This window comes from Salvelinus fontinalis, chromosome 17 (genome assembly GCF_029448725.1).
Source record: "Salvelinus fontinalis isolate EN_2023a chromosome 17, ASM2944872v1, whole genome shotgun sequence".
Taxonomy (NCBI): domain Eukaryota; kingdom Metazoa; phylum Chordata; class Actinopteri; order Salmoniformes; family Salmonidae; genus Salvelinus; species Salvelinus fontinalis.
Window position 1 is genome coordinate 10,241,161 of NC_074681.1, and position 17,260 is coordinate 10,258,420.

At 43.4% G+C, this 17,260-nt stretch overlaps 2 protein-coding genes across 2 annotated transcripts in view; both read left to right on the forward strand.

Annotated features, from left to right (window-relative positions):
- The window catches only part of stam (signal transducing adaptor molecule (SH3 domain and ITAM motif) 1), an 84,085-nt gene extending 67,899 nt beyond the window's left edge, over positions 1-16,186 (forward strand). The window contains exons 11-14 of the mRNA XM_055866086.1: positions 4,156-4,210; positions 4,849-4,996; positions 8,965-9,074; positions 9,992-16,186. Coding sequence (XP_055722061.1) covers positions 4,156-4,210; positions 4,849-4,996; positions 8,965-9,074; positions 9,992-10,169 — 491 coding nt within the window. The 3' untranslated portion in view covers positions 10,170-16,186. The remainder of the gene's footprint in view (positions 1-4,155; positions 4,211-4,848; positions 4,997-8,964; positions 9,075-9,991) is intronic.
- A 100-nt stretch (positions 16,187-16,286) lies between these two features.
- The window catches only part of tmem236 (transmembrane protein 236), a 44,917-nt gene continuing 43,943 nt past the window's right edge, over positions 16,287-17,260 (forward strand). Inside the window, exon 1 of the mRNA XM_055866087.1 lies at positions 16,287-17,084. Within this exon, the coding sequence (XP_055722062.1) occupies positions 16,834-17,084 (251 nt within the window). The 5' untranslated portion in view covers positions 16,287-16,833. The remainder of the gene's footprint in view (positions 17,085-17,260) is intronic.

Here is a 17,260-nt window from a genome sequence, read left to right on the forward strand (position 1 = left end):
TGTTGCTACATAAGACCGAATCCAGGTGGAGAGTCACAATATTAAGTTTTTGTATCTTTATAATCTGTATAAGCACTTTGTGTCATCTGCTGATGTAATTGTATTTGAATTAGGATTATAGTCTCATTCAAAGTGAGAAATGCAGCATGTCCTCATTGGAGAGCTTTCTGTTCTATTAATGCATAAAAAAGGCTAATACATACTCTGAGAGTATGTATTAGGCTGTTTTAGAGAAGGGTTGAATCATAATGTGAGTACATCTGTTGAAGTACAGATCAATGAAGCTACATTACTCCAGCTGCTTATGCTGAAAAGCCTTGTTAGAGCATAGGTTAAGTTAGCGTTTTTTTGGCTTCAGACAAAAACAAATATTTCACAAAACAGTTTTTTTTTTGTTAATCTAGATACGTATTGAATCGTCTTGAAAAGGAAAGATGCACATCCTTACTGACTCTTACAGCTAGCTAGACGGTAAAACTAGCTCTTACAGCTAGCTAGACGGTAAAACTAGCTCTTACAGCTAGCTAGACGGTAAAACTAGCTCTTACAGCTAGCTAGACGGTAAAACTAGCTCTTACAGCTAGCTAGACGGTAAAACTAGCTCTTACAGCTAGCTAGACGGTAAGACTGACTAACATCTTGCAGCTTGAGCAGGCCTGGAGAAAGGCCGGCCCGGGGGTCATATGTGGCCCGCGACCTGATTCAATACGGCATGTGGAATCATGCTCAGATCACATAAAGAATTTGCGATAGTAAAGTTTTATGAAAATACCTACCAAAAGGAGAACATGGATGTGGTGTATTTCTGTGCATATTAAAAAAGTAAAATAAGTAGCATATCTGGATGTGATTTACAGTAGATATACAGTGGGGAGAACAAGTATTTGATACACTGCCGATTTTGCAGGTTTTCCTACTTACAAAGCATGTAGAGGTCTGTAATTTTTATCATGGGTACACTTCAACTGTGAGAGACGGAATCTAAAACAAAAATCCAGAAAATCACATTGTATGATTTTTAAGTAATTCATTTGCATTTTATTGCATGACAAAATAATTGCACAGGCCTGATCTAGAGGGTAAGACTGACTAACTCTTACAGCTAGAAGGTATTGTATTTATCTTATTTAACCTTTATTTAACTAGGCAAGTCAGTTAATGACAGCCTACCACAAGGCAAAAGGCGTACTGCGGGGACGGGGGCTGGATTATAAATAATAAAGAGAGGACAAAACACACATCACGACAAGAGACAACATTACATAAAGAGAGACCTAAGACAACAACATAGCAAGGCAGCAACACATGACAACACAGCATGGTAGCAACACAACACGACAACAACATGGTAGCAACACAAAGAATGGAACAAACATAATTGGACAACAACACAAAGGGCAAGGTAGACACAACAATACATCACACAAAGCAGCCACAACTGTCAGTGAGAGGGTCCATGATTGAGTCTTTGAATGAAGAGATGGAGATAAAACTGTCCAGTTTGAGTGTTTGTTTCAGCTCGTTCCAGTCGCTAGCTGCAGCGAACTGAAAAGAGGAGCGACCCATAGATGTGTGCTTTGGGGACCTTTAACTTAATGTGACTGGCAGAACGGGTGTTGTATGTGGAGGATGAGCGCTGCAGTAGATATCTCAGATATGGGGAGTGAGGCCTAAGAGGGTTTTCTAAATAAGCATCAACCTGTGGGTCTTGCGACGAGTATACAGAGTCCTATAAGGAGCATTGGTGGCAAATCTGATTGCCGAATGGTAAAGAACATCTAGCCGCTCGAGAGCACCCTTACCTGCCGATCTATAAATTATGTCTCCGTAATCTAGCATGGGTAGGATGGTCATCTGAATCAGGCTTAGTTTGGCAGCTGGAGTGAAAGATGGGTGATCACGATAGAGGACACCAAGTCTAGATGTAACTTTAGCCTGCAACCTTGATATGTGCTGAGAGAAGGACAGTGTACCATCTAGCCGCACTCCCAAGTACTTGTATGAGGTGACTACCTCAAGCTCTAAACCCAGAGAGGTAGTAATCACACCGGTGGGGAGAGGGGCGTTCTTCTTACCAAACCACATGACCTTTGTTTTGGAGGTGTTCAGGTTAAGGGTAGAGAAAGCTTGATGGACAGAAAGCTCTGTTGTAGAGCATTTAACACAACATCCGGGGAGGGGCCAGCTGAGTAAAAGCCTGTATCATCTGCATATACATGGACGAGAGAGATTCTTACTGCCTGAGCTATGTTGTTGATGTAAATTGAGAAGAGTGTGGGGCCTAGGATTGAGCCCTGGGGTACTCCCTTGGTAACATGCAGTGGCTGAGACAGCAGATTTTCTGACTTCATACACTGCACTCTTTGAGGTAGTTAGCAAAACAGGCCAAAGACCCCTCAGAGACACCAATACTCCTTAGACGGCCCACAAGAATGGAATGGTCTACCGTATCGAAAGCTTTGGCCAAGTCAATAAAAATAGCAGCATTCAACATTTCTTAGAATCAAGGGCAATGGTGACATCATTGAGGAGCTTTTAAGGTTGCAGTGGCACATCCATAACCTGAGCTGAAACCGGATTGCATACCAGAGAGAATACTATAGGCATCAAGAAAGCCAGTCAGTTGATTATTATATATTAACCTGAGTGGAAACCAGATACATACCAGAGAGAATATTATAGGCATCAAGAAAGCCAGTCAGTTGATTATTGACAAGTTTTTCCAACACTTTATAAACAGGGCAAAATAGAAATAGGCCTACAACAGTTGTAAATAAAGGATGAACTGTGGCTGCCTTCAAAGCAATGGGAACCTCCCCAGAAAGGAGAGACAGGCTTTGCGATGATAGGGGCAGCAACCTTAAAGAAGAAAGGGTCTAAACCATCTGACCCAGATGTTTTTTTGGGGTCAAGTTTCCAGAGCTCCTTTAGCACCCCGGACTCAGTGACTGCCTGCAGGGAGAAACTTTGTAGCGGGGCAGTAGAAAAAGAGGGAGAAACATCGGGACTAGTCGCATTAGAAGGGGTGGGAGATGAGGAAATGTTGGACGAGCAAGGAGGCATGGCCGAGTCAAATAGGAATCCTGACTTAATGATGTGGTGATTAAAGAGCTCAGCCATGTGCTTCTTGTCAGTAACAACCACATCATCAACATTAAGGGACATGGGCAGCTGTGAGGAGGAGGGTTTATTCTTCAGGTCTTTAACCGTTTTCCAGAACCTCTTGAGGTTAGACCCACAGAGAGAGAACTGCTGCTTAAAGTAACTAACTTTGGCCTTCCGGATAGCCTGAGTGCACTTATTTCTCATTTGCCTGAACGAGAGCCAGTCAGCCTGAGTGTGTGTTTGCCGAGCCTTTCGCCAAATGAGGTGGAGTAACTCTGCAAGATCACGGTCGAACCAGGTGCTGAACCTGTTTTTAATTAAAATTTTCTTTAGGGGGGCGTGTTTGTTAACAATAAGATTGAAAATATTAAAAAAGAAGGGCCAAACGTCAAGCTGATTCTGTACCATTTTACAGAGACCAGGTCATGAAGGAAGGCTTGCTCATTAAAGTTGTTTTTAGCAATTGTCTATGACAAATCAGGACAGGTCGTTTCACTGAGCAGCCATTACGAACCCAGGCTAAGGGTAAGAATGACTAACTCTTACAGCTCTAGGGTTAGTTAGTAATTCTTACCCAACTAACACACTAGCTGTAAGAGTTAGTAAGACTGACTAACGGTAAGAATGACTAACTCCTACAGCTAGAGGCTAAGACTGACCGACTAACTCCTACAGCTAGAGGCTAAGACTGACCGACTAACTCCTACAGCTAGAGGCTAAGACTGACCGACTAACTCCTACAGCTAGAGGCTAAGACTGACCGACTAACTCCTACAGCTAGAGGCTAAGACTGACCGACTAACTCCTACAGCTAGAGGCTAAGACTGACCGACTAACTCCTACAGCTAGAGGCTAAGACTGACCGACTAACTCCTACAGCTAGAGGCTAAGACTGACCGACTAACTCCTACAGCTAGAGGCTAAGACTGACTAACTACTGTCATTTAATAAGTTATTTAACCCGTTTATTAATTAAAACACTGGTTGCATTTAGAATGCACTATACAGTTACAAAACATTACATAACATTGTGTTTCTTGTTCTGCTAAGGTGCCTGCAACCAGATGTGTCCCCTCATTGATCAGAAGCTTGAGAGCACTGACAGGTACGGTATTCAGCTTACACCTTGCTGACTGACTAGTTGGTTGGCTGACTGACTGGTTGGCTGACTGACTGGTTGGCTGACTGACTAGTTGGTTGGCTGACTGACTGGTTGGCTGACTGACTGGTTGGCTGACTGACTGGTTGGCTGACTGACTGGTTGACTGACTGGTTGGTTGACTGACTGGTTGGTTGGTTGACTGGTTGGTTGGTTGACTGACTGGTTGGTTGACTGACTGGTTGGTTGGTTGACTGACTGGTTGGTTGGTTGGTTGACTGACTGGTTGGTTGGTTGGTTGACTGACTGGTTGGTTGGTTGGTTGACTGACTGGTTGGTTGGTTGACTGACTGGTTGGTTGACTGACTGGTTGGTTGACTGACTGACTGACTGGTTGGCTGACTGACTGGTTGACTGACTGGTTGGTTGGTTGACTGACTGGTTGGTTGGTTGACTGACTGGTTGGTTGACTGACTGGTTGGTTGACTGACTGGTTGGCTGACTGACTGGTTGACTGACTGGTTGGCTGACTGACTGGTTGACTGACTGGTTGGTTGACTGACTGGTTGGTTGACTGACTGGTTGACTGACTGGTTGGTTGACTGACTGACTGGTTGACTGACTGACTGACTCCTGTGTTTCAGGAAGCATTCGGAGCTGTCAGAGCTGAATGTGAAGTTGATGGAGGCTCTGTCTCTTTATGCTAAGCTTATGAATGAGGACTATGCCATGTACACAAAGCTACAGACCCAGCAGTACTACATGCATCAATCTGCCAACACAGCACAACAGGTAGGTCACTCTCATCTCTCTCTCTTTCTCAAAATGCGGCCCACCAATGCACGGTAGAAAGATACAAATGTATTGCTGGTTCCCGAGTGGTGCAGTGGTCTAAGGCACTGCATCTCAGTGCAAAAGGAGTCACTCAGTCCCCAGGCAGTATCAAATCCGTCCGTGATTGGGAGTCCCATAGGGCGGTGCACAATTGACCCAGCATTTTCCGGGTTTGGCCGGTTTAGGCCGTCATTGTAAATAAGAATTTGTTCTTAACTGACTTGGTTAAATAAAGGTTCAATTAAAAACACATTTAATAAATGTATTTTAAACATTGTTGAACAAAGACACCGTTTTCTCCAAGGAAAAGAGGGAGAGTTGGCTACAGAACCTGTATACGAAAGGCAGTGGTAACGTGGGAGGGTTGAGAGCTTTTCTATAGCCTCCTCAAGGGAGAGAGAGAAACTCGACTGTTATTCAACTCAATGCTGCTATTGTTTTTAATTTGGTAAATTAGCTTGTTTCTTAACCGGGCACTAGAAGGCTGGTGGTGACTGGTTAGCTACAGGGAAGTAATTACTGACTTAGCAAACGACCACCACCAGTTTGTGATAGTAGTAAGGATGAAATACAGCTATTTAACATGACCACCGTCTTCAACTTTTTAATGAGGTAACTTTTGGTCTATACGTTTGGTATTCAGAACCCTTGACTTGTTCCACATTTTGTTACGTTACATCCTTATTCTAAAATTAATAAAAAAAATCCTCATCAATCTACACACAATACCCCATAAAGACAAAATGAAAACAGGTTTTTAGACATTTTTGCACAGTTATTAAAAATGTGAAACAGCTTATTTACATAGGTCTTCAGACCCTTTGCTATGAGATTTGAAATTGAGCTCAGGTGCATCCTGTTTTCATTGGCCATCCTTGATGTTTCTACAACTTGATTGGAGTCCAAATTCAATTGATTGGACATGATTTGGAAAGGCACACACCTGTCTATATAAGGTCCCACAGTTGACAGCGCATGTCAGAACAGAAACCAAGCCATGAGGTGGAAGGAATTGTCAGTAGAGCTCCGAGACAGGACCACATCCATGTTCTCCTTGTCGAGGCACAGATCTGGGGAAGGGTACCAAAACATTTCGGCAGCATTGAAGGTCCCCAAGAACACAGTGGCCTCCATCATTCTGAAATGGAAGAAGTTTGGAACCACCAAGACTCTTCCTAGAGCTGGCCGCCCGGCCAAACTGAGCAATCGGAGCAGAGGGGCCCCTGGTGGTCACTGACAGAGCTTCAGAGTTCCTCTGTGGAGATGGGAGAACCTTCCAGAAGGACAACAATCTCTGCATCACTCCACCAATCAGGCCTTTACGGTAGAGTGGCCAGGCGGAAGCCACTCCTCAGTAAAAGGCACATGACAGCCCGCTTGGAGTTTGCCAAAAAGCCCCTAAAGGACTCTGACCATGAGAAACAAGATTCTCTGGTCTGATGAAACCAAGATTGAACTCTTAGGCCTGAACGCCAAGCATCACATCTGGAGGAAACCTGGCACCATCCCTACGGTGAAGCATGGTGGTGGTAGCATCATGCTGTGGGGATGTTTTTCAGCGGCAGGGACTGGGACACTTTTCAGACCCCTTAACTTTTTCCACATTTTGCTACGTCACGGCCTTATTCTAAAATGGATTACATTTTTCCCCCCTTATCAATCTACGCACAATACCCCATAATGACAAAGCAAAATACGTTTTAGACATTTTAAAAACTAAAATATCACATTTACAAAAGTATTCAGACCCCTTTACTCAGTACTTTGTTGAAGCACCTTTGGCAGCGATTACAGCCTCGAGTCTTCTTGGGTATGATGCTACAAGCTTGGCACACCTGTACAGTGGTTTAAAGTACTTATAGAAAAATACTTTAAAGTACTACCTAAGTAGTTTATTGGGGTATCTGTACCTTACTTGACTATTTATATTTTTGGCAACTTTTACTTCACTACGTTCCTAAAGAAAATAATGTACTTTCTACTCCATACATTTTCCCTGACACCCAAAAGTACTTGTTACATTTTGACAGGAAAATGGTCCAATTCACACACTTATCAAGAGAACATCCCTACTGCCTTTGTTCTGGCGGAATAACTAAATACAAATGCTTCGTTTGTAAATTATGTCTAAGTGTTGGAGTTGGCCCCTCGCTATCCATAAATACATTTTAAAAACAAGGAAATTGTGCTGTGTGGTTTGTTTAATATAAGGAAGTTGAAATGATTTCTACTTTTACTTTTGATACTTAAGTGTATATATGTGTGTATGTATATATATATATATATATATATATATATATGTATGTATGTATGTATGTATGTATATATGTGTGTATGTGTGTATGTGTGTATGTGTGTATGTGTGTATGTGTGTATGTGTGTATGTGTGTATGTGTGTATGTGTGTATGTGTGTATGTGTGTATGTGTGTATGTGTGTATGTGTGTATGTGTGTGTGTGTGTGTGTGTGTGTGTGTGTGTGTGTGTGTGTGTGTATGTATGTACACAGTTGAAGGACAAATGGGGACAAATATCGTACTTTTTGGAGAAATGTCTTCTGGTCTAATGAAACAGAAATAGAACTTTTGGGCCATAATGACCATCGTTTTGTTTGGAGGAAAAAGGGGGAGGCTTGCAAACCGAAGAACACCATCCCAACCTTGAAGCACACAATCAAATCAAATTTTATTTGTCACATACACACATGGTTAGCAGATGTTAATGCGAGTGTAGCGAAATGCTTGTGCTTCTAATTCCGACCATGCAGTAATATAATATCTAACAAGTAATCTAACCTAACAATTTCACAACAACTACCTTATACACACAAGTGTAAAGGAATGAATAAGAATATGTACAAAAAAATATATGAATGAGCGATGGCCGAACGGCATAGGCAAGATGCAGTGGAGGGTATAGAGTACGGTATGTAAACATTATATAAAGTGGCATTGTTTAAAGTGGCTAGTGATACATTTATTACATCAATTTTTCATTATTAAAGTGGCTAGAGATTAGTCAGTATGTTGGCAGCAGCCACTCAATGTTAGTGATGGCTGTTTAACAGTTTGATGGCCTTGATATTGAAGCTTTTGTTCACAGGCAGTGGCTCGGGTGGTTGTTGTCCTTGTTGATCTTTTTGGCCTTCCTGTGACATCGGGTGGTGTAGGTGTCCTGGAGGGCAGGTAGTTTGCCCCCAGTCCGGTGATGCGTTGTACAGACCTCACCTGCACTTCACAAAATGGATGGCATCATGAGGCAGGAGAATTGTGGATATAGTGAAGCAACATCCCAATACATTAGTCAGGGAGTTAAAGTTTGGTCGCAAATGGGACTTCTAAATGGACAATGACCCCAAGCATGCTTCCAAAGTTCCAAGGCAAAATGGCTTAAGGACAACAAAGTCAAGGTATCGGAATGGCCATCACAAAGCCCTGACCTCAATCCTATAGAATATGTGTGGGTAGAACTGAAAAAGCGTGTGTGAGCAAGGAGGCCTACAAACCTGACTCAGGTACACCAGCTCTGTCAGGAGGAATGGGCCAAAATTCACCCAACTTATTGTGGGAAACTTGTGGAAGACTACCGGAAACGTTTGACCCAAGTTAAACAATTTAAAGGCAATGCTACCAAGTACTAATTGAGTGTATGTAAACGTCTGACCCACTGGGAATGTGATGAAAGAAATAAAAGCTGAAATAAATCCTTCTCTCTACTATTATTCGTACGTTTCACATTCTTAAAATAAAGTGGTGATCCTAACTGACCTAAGACGGGGCATTTTTACTAGGATTAAATGTCAGGAATTGTGAAAAACTGAGTTTGTGTTTGGCTAAGGTGTATGTAAACTTCCGACTTCAACTGTAAATATATATATCTCTCTATCTCTAGATATAAATGTATAGAATTCTGTGTTCGTTCCCCCAGGTGTACCCGGGTCAGTCTGGAGGGTCCTATGGGATGAGCGGTCCAGGAGGGGTACAGCAGGGATACAGTGTTTCTCTGGAGCAGCTACAGACTGGCCAGCCAGCACCCAGGTGACTGTCCTAACAACCATTCACACACACCTAACCCTAAAGGGATCTTCACAAATGGAGCTGATGGAAGTCCGTTTGCGTGCCGTTCCAAAAATTCAATTGTACAAATATACGTAGAACTACATAGAGAGCGACACTAACAGACATCCGTCAGCTCCGTTTGGGTAGAATTTACCTACTGTAGATCCTTTAACCTGCGGTAGATCCTTTAACCTGCTGTAGATCCTTTAACCTGCGGTAGATCCTTTAACCTGCTGTAGATCCTTTAACCTGCTGTAGATCCTTTAACCTGCTGTAGATCCTTTAACCTGCTGTAGATCCTTTAACCTGCGGTAGATCCTTTAACCTGCGGTAGATCCTTTAACCTGCTGTAGATCCTTTAACCTGCTGTAGATCCTTTAACCTGCTGTAGATCCTTTAACCCGCTGTAGATCCTTTAACCCGCTGTAGATCCTTTAACCCGCTGTAGATCCTTTAACCTGCTGTAGATCCTTTAACCTGCTGTAGATCCTTTAACCTGCTGTAGATCCTTTAACCTGCTGTAGATCCTTTAACCCGCTGTAGATCCTTTAACCTGCTGTAGATCCTTTAACCCGCTGTAGATCCTTTAACCCGCTGTAGATCCTTTAACCCGCTGTAGATCCTTTAACCTGCTGTAGATCCTTTAACCTGCTGTAGATCCTTTAACCTGCTGTAGATCCTTTAACCCGCTGTAGATCCTTTAACCTGCTGTAGATCCTTTAACCCGCTGTAGATCCTTTAACCTGCTGTAGATCCTTTAACCCGCTGTAGATCCTTTAACCCGCTGTAGATCCTTTAACCTGCTGTAGATCCTTTAACCCGCTGTAGATCCTTTAACCCGCTGTAGATCCTTTAACCTGCTGTAGATCCTTTAACCTGCTGTGTGTGTGTTCTAGTGATGTCCATATGTACATGGGCCAGCCTCCAGTCTACAGTCCAGCTGCAGAGGGCATGTCCTACCAGCCTCCAGCCAATCAGCCATCCAGCTACAGCTCCATCCCCAACCCTGGCCAGAGCCTTCCACACCCACCTGACACACAGCAGCACCCTTACCCCGAGAAGGCTCTTCTATAGAAAACACTACGCCACGCACTACGCTACGCTACACCATGCTACACCACGCTACACTCCACGCTACAAGCTACGCCATGCTACACGCTATGCCACGCTACGCCATGCCACACTACACACTACGCCATGCTACACGCTACGCCATGCTACACGCCACACTACACCACGCTTCGCCATGTTACACGCCACACTACACCACGCTACGCCATGCTACACACCACGCGCACACTACATTTACATTTAAGTCATTTAGCAGACGCTCTTATCCAGAGCGACTTACAAATTGGAAAGTTCATACATATTCATCCTGGTCCCCCCGTGGGGAATGAACCCACAACCCTGGCGTTGCAAGCGCCATGCTCTACCAACTGAGCCACACGGGACCATTACAAACTACACACGCCCATACTACAAACTACACACTGCAAACTACACACACCCACACTGCAAACTACACACGCCACACTGCAAACTACACACGCCGCACTGCAAACTACACACGCCACACAAACACTACAAATTACACACACAGGTACACATTTACAAATACACAAGTAGACTTGGACACATTCTGCATACTCAGTCATTTCATCTCTCTGTCATTTCATCTCTGTCATTTCATCTCTCTCTCTCTCTTTCTCTGTCATTTCATCTCTCTGCCATTTCATCTCTCTCTCTCTTTCTGTGTCATTTCATTTCTCTCTCTCTGTTATTTCATTTCTCTCTGTTATTTCATTTCTCTCTGTCATTTCATTTCTCTCTGTCATTTCATCTCTCTCTGTCATTTCATTTCTCTCTGTCATTTAATCTCTGTCACTCACCCTAAAAGTGCAGAACCATGAAGCCCGTGTGGAGTGTCCAGCATATGAACAGACAGTGATGTTCCACATCATGAAGAGAAGCAGCAACTTGTTTATCTTTTCTTTTTTTAAAGGAAACTGAAAATGTCATGCTACTTCCTTCTTTCTTATCGTTTTAGAAATAAATTGAAGCCACTTTCGGGATGAGAAAATAGTGAAACATGCAGACATTGTATAAATGTACTGGTGCCGTACTACAGGGCATTCGGAAAGTATTCAGACCCCTTGACATTTTCCACATTTTGATACGTTACAGCCTTATTCTAAAATTGATTAAATTACTTTTTTCCCTCGTCAATCTACACACAATACCCCATAATGACAAAGCAAAAACGGGTTTTTAGAGATTTTTGAAAATGTATATAAAATGTAAAAAAAGATACCTTATTTACGTAAGTATTCAGACCTTTTGCGACTCGAAATTGAGCTCGGGTGCTTCCTGTTTCCGTTGATCATCCTTGATGTTTCTACAACTTGATTGGAGTCCACCTGTGGTGAATTTAAATTGATTGGACATGATTTGGAAAGGCCCACACCTGTCTATATAAGGTCCCCACAGTTGACGGTGCATGTCAGAGCAAAAACCAAGCCATGAGGTGGAAGGAATTGTCCGTGAAGCTCTGAGACAGGATTGTGTCGAGGCACAGATCTGGGAAGGGTACCAAAACATTTCGGCAGCATTGAAGCTTTCCAAGAACACAGTGGCCTCCATTTTTAAATTGAAGAAGTTTGGAACCACCAAGACTCTTCCTAGAGCTGGCCACCCGGCCAAACTGAGCAATCGGGGAGAAGGGCCTTGGTCTGGGAGGCGACCAAGAACCTGATGGTCACCCGATGACAGAGCTCCAGAGTTCCTCTGTGGAGATGGGAGAACCTTCCAGAAAAACAACTGTCTCTGCAGCACTCCACCAATCAGGCCTTTATAGTAGAGTTGCCAGACGGAAGCCTCTCAGTAAAATGGCAGCCCGCTTGGCATTTGCCAAAAGGACTTTCAGACCAGAAGATTTTCTGGTCCGATGAAACCAAGATTGAACTCTTTGCCTGAACGCCAAGCGTCACATCTGGAGGAAACCTGGCACCATCCCTACGGTGAAGCATGGTGGTGGCAGCATCATGCTGTGGGGATGTTTTCCAGCGGCAGGGACTGGGAGACTAGTCAGGATCGAGGAAAAGATGAATGGAGCAAAGTACAGAGAGATCCTTGATGAAAACCTGCTCAGGACCTCAGACTGGGGTGAAGGTTCACCTTCCTACAGGACAACGACTCTAAGCACACAGCCAAGACAACGCAGGAGTCCTTGAGTGGCCCAGCCAGAGCCCGGACTTGAACCCAATCGAACATCTCTGGAGAGACCTGAAAATGGCTGTGCAGCAACGCTCCCCATCCAAGATTGAGAGGATCTGCAGAGAAGAATGGTAGAAACTCCCCAAATACATGTATGCCAAGCTTGTAGAGTCATACCCAGGCCGTAATCGCTGCCAAAAGTGCTTCAACAAAGAGTCTGAATAGACCGTTTTTGCTTTGTCAATAGGGGGTATTGTGTGTAGATTGCTGAGAAGAATTATTATTATTTTTATCTGTTTTATAAAAAGGTTGTAACAGCAAAATGTGCAAAAAGTGAAGGGGTCTAAATACTTTCCGAATGCACTGTATATTGTACTGGTGAGATATACTGTACTAGTCATATGATATAGTACATGTATACAGTACTGGTGATATACTGTACTAGCCATTTAAAATAGTATAGTACATTTATACTCTACTGGTACTATATACTATACTAGTCATATGATATAGTACATATATACAGTACTGGTGATATACTGTACTAGTCATGATATAGTATAATACATATATTCTTTACTAGTGCAGTATAGTGCATATATACATACATACACACTACATGACCAAACGTATGTGGACACCTGTTTCTCGAACATCTCATTCCAACATCATGGGCATTAATATGGAGTTGGTCCCCCCTTTTCCGCTATAACAGCCTCCACTCTTCTGGGAAGGCTTTCCACTAGATGTTGGAACATTGCTGCTATAACAGCCTCCACTCTTCTGGGAAGGCTTTCCACTAGATGTTGGAACATTGCTGCTATAACAGCCTCCACTCTTCTGGGAAGGCTTTCCACTAGATGTTGGAACATTGCTGCTATAACAGCCTCCACTCTTCTGGGAAGGCTTTCCACTAGATGTTGGAACATTGCTGCTATAACAGCCTCCACTCTTCTGGGAAGGCTTTCCACTAGATGTTGGAACATTGCTGCTATAACAGCCTCCACTCTTCTGGGAAGGCTTTCCACTAGATGATGGAACATTGCTGCTATAACAGCCTCCACTCTTCTGGGAAGGCTTTCCACTAGATGTTGGAACATTGCTGTTATAACAGCCTCCACTCTTCTGGGAAGGCTTTCCACTAGATGTTGGAACATTGCTCCTATAACAGCCTCCACTCTTCTGGGAAGGCTTTCCACTAGATGTTGGAACATTGCTGCTATAACAGCCTCCACTCTTCTGGGAAGGCTTTCCACTAGATGTTGGAACATTGCTCCTATAACAGCCTCCACTCTTCTGGGAAGGCTTTCCACTAGATGTTGGAACATTGCTGCTATAACAGCCTCCACTCTTCTGGGAAGGCTTTCCACTAGATGTTGGAACATTGCTGTGGGGACTTGCTTCCAACCAGCAACAAGCATTAATGAGGTCGGGCACTGATGTTGGGCGATTACGCCCGGCTCTCAGTCGGGGTTCCAATTCATCCCAAAAGTGTTCGATGGGTTTGAGATCAGGGCTCTGTGCAGGCCAGTCAAGTTCTTCCACACCGTCCTCGACAAACCTTTTCTGTATGGACCTTGCTTTATCCACGGGGGCATTGTCATGCTGAAACAGGAAAAGGACTTCCCCAAACTGTTGCCACAAAGTTGGACGCACAGAATCGTCTAGAATGTAACTGTATGCTGTAGCATTAAGATTTTCCTTCACTGGAACTAAGGGGCCTGAACCATGAAAAACAGCCCCAGACCATTATTCCTCCTCCAACCAACTTTACAGTTAACACTATGCATTCGGGCAGCCGTTGTTGCTCCTAGAAGTTTCCACTTCACAATAACGCCACTTACAGTTGACCGGGGGCAGCTCTAGCAGGGCAGACATTTGACGAACTGACTTGTTGGAAATGTGGCATCCTATGACGGTGTCACGTTGAAAGTCACTGAGCTCTTCAGTAAGGCCATTCTACTGACAATGTTTGTCTATGGAGATTGCATGGCGATGTGCTCAATTTTTATACACTTGTCAGCAATGGGTGTTGCCGAAATAGCTGAATCCACTAGTTTGAAGGGGTGTCCGCATATTTTTGTATGTGTAGTGTGTGTACTGTACTGGTGATACGTACTGTACTAGTAATATGATGAAGTGTGTATATATAATGTACTATTGAATGATATAGTATACGTACTGTACTAGTAATATTATATAGCATATATAGTGTCCTGAGTGTTTGTCTGTCCAGGTCTGATGGGGTGTGTGTGTGTGTGTGTGTGTGTGTGTGTGTGTGTGTGTGTGTGTGTGTGTGTGTGTGTGTGTGTGTGTGTGTGTGTGTGTGTGTGTGTGTGTGTGTGTGTGTGTGTGTGTTTCCTGAACAAAACAACAAGCAGCAATTGCCCCTGCTCTCCTGGACATGTGAACACTGACGTAGTCCCTGGGGACAGGAAGTACACTACAGGAAGTACACTACTCTAGTGCAGAGTCGTATGAGGCAGCCCTATGAAGCGGACATGTGAACACTGGCGTAGTCCCTGGGGACAGGAAGTACACTACAGGAAGTACACTACTCTAGTGCAGAGTCTTATGAGGCAGCCCTATGAAGCTCGGGCCAAAGTACTGAACGATGAATAGATTTCCATTTGAGATCCACCTCCAGGGATCTGACTAATTCTGCTGTTGTCTTTTAAGCTTCTCTTGCCAGTGTTAAATTGCTAGGTTTTTTTTATAGTGTGTTTTAATTTATATTTGATTATTGTTATGCTATTTTTACATGCACAGTACTTTACAGAATTTGTCATGATAGAAAGTGAATGTGATGTCCTTCCTGATTTTAGGTCTATATTTAAATAGCTCATAAGAAGTATTCTCTCATTTTAACCCTTTAGATCCAGGAGCTGCTGTTCATCTCAATGTATGTATCTAACCTTAACTACCCCTTATAGACTGGCCTCTGACTGTATTTATCTGAAGTAGAACCGAGCAATAGGTCTGTGGATGAAGGTTATGTTTATATAACTAAAGAATCCTGTCATTTCAAGTCTGGGGAATGTCGTTTACTGTGTTGTCTTCTACTGCCCCCTAGCTCTGGTCCATACTGTCACTACGTTCTCTACTGCCCCCTAGCTCTGGTCTATACAGTCACTACGTTCTCTACTGCCCCCTAGCTCTGGTCTATACAGTCACTACGTTCTCTACTGCCCCCTAGCTCTGGTCTATACAGTCACTATGTTATCTACTGCCCCCTAGCTCTGGTCTATACAGTCACTATGTTCTCTACTGCCCCCTAGCTCTGGTCTATACAGTCACTACGTTCTCTACTGTCCCCTAGCTCTGGTCTATACAGTCACTACGTTCTCTACTGCCCCCTAGCTCTGGTCTATACTGTCACTACGTTCTCTACTGCCCCCTAGCTCTGGTCTATACTGTCACTACGTTCTCTACTGCCCCCTAGCTCTGGTCCATACTGTCACTACGTTCTCTACTGTCCCCTAGCTCTGGTCTATACTGTCACTATGTTCTCTACTGCCCCCTAGCTCTGGTCCATGCTGTCACTACATTCTTTACTACCCCGTAGCTCTGGTCCATACTGTCACTGCATCCTCTACTCTCCCCTAGCTCTGGTCTATACATCCCTGATACTCAGAGCATGTAACAGACCTTAAGAGGATATAAATCCCATTGGATCAACTGACAGTATAGTGTAGCATCAACTGTGAAACGTCATGCCTGGTTTAACTGTCATTTAATAGGATCTCTATGGGTTAACCTTTCAAACATGATAGTTGTAAAGGTTCTGTTAAATGTACCCAGCTGTTAATATTTACTCTTTTAACCATGCTTATTCATTGGTATTCACAATAAAACTAAAAGCCAAATGTCCAGAATATTGTGGTTTACTATATCATTTCTGTATGACTGGCATTTATTTTTACACTGATTATGTTCTAGGTTGATAGGTAATGTAGTTGACATGGGTAATGTTCTAGGTTGATAGGTAATGTAGTTGACATGGGTAATGTTCTAGGTTGATAGGTAATGTAGTTGACATGGGTAATGTTCTAGGTTGATAGGTAATGTAGTTGACATGGGTAATGTTCTAGGTTGATAGGTAATGTAGTTGACATGGGTAATGTTCTAGGTTGATAGGTAATGTAGTTGACATGGGTAATGTTCTAGGTTGGGATATATAATCTAGTTGACACTGGTAATGTTCAACAATATTTTCCCCCTTAGTACAGTATGGGAGTGCTTCTTTTTGCGACCCCATAAAAAGTTGAGCGTGACTACCTTATTGCCTTAGTAATAAAAGTATCCGATTTCCCGAGTCGTGTGATGCTGTGCAGTGATGTGTAAGCAGTGTTGGTGAGCAGAGTCCACAGGAGGGTTCACTGGTTTCTGCTCCAGACAGAACAGGAGTACTATCACACCAGACTGAGAATTGAAAGGCTTTCAGACCAGACTGGTCTTGAGTGAGAGGTTGATAAAGGAAGCGGCTGGATCTAAATCCTGGGGAACAAGGGTTAAAGACAACATGCCATCAGGGCGGATGATCAAGCTGGTGGTGTACGAGGTGTTACAGGTCGCTTGTCTCAGTGTTCCAATATTCGTGGTGATGGAGAGGTTTGCTTCCCTGATGCTCCATGTCAGAGGAGATCTGACTGCCTATTGGTTGGTGGTAGCAGCTTCCATAGCCTACGTTACCTCTGTATCTCTGCTGGTCTGGGTTCCACTCCGGTACCTTGTCCTCAAGCAGCGCACGGTCATCACAGACATCACGCAGTGGTGAGTACATTACTTTAGACAGTGTATTAGGAAAGTATTCAGACCTCTTCCCTTGTTCCACATTTTGTTACGTTACAGCCTTATTCTAAAATGGATTAAATATGTTTTTCTCATCAATCTACACACAATACCCCATAATGACAAAGCGAAAGAAGGTTTTTAGAGATTTTTTGCAT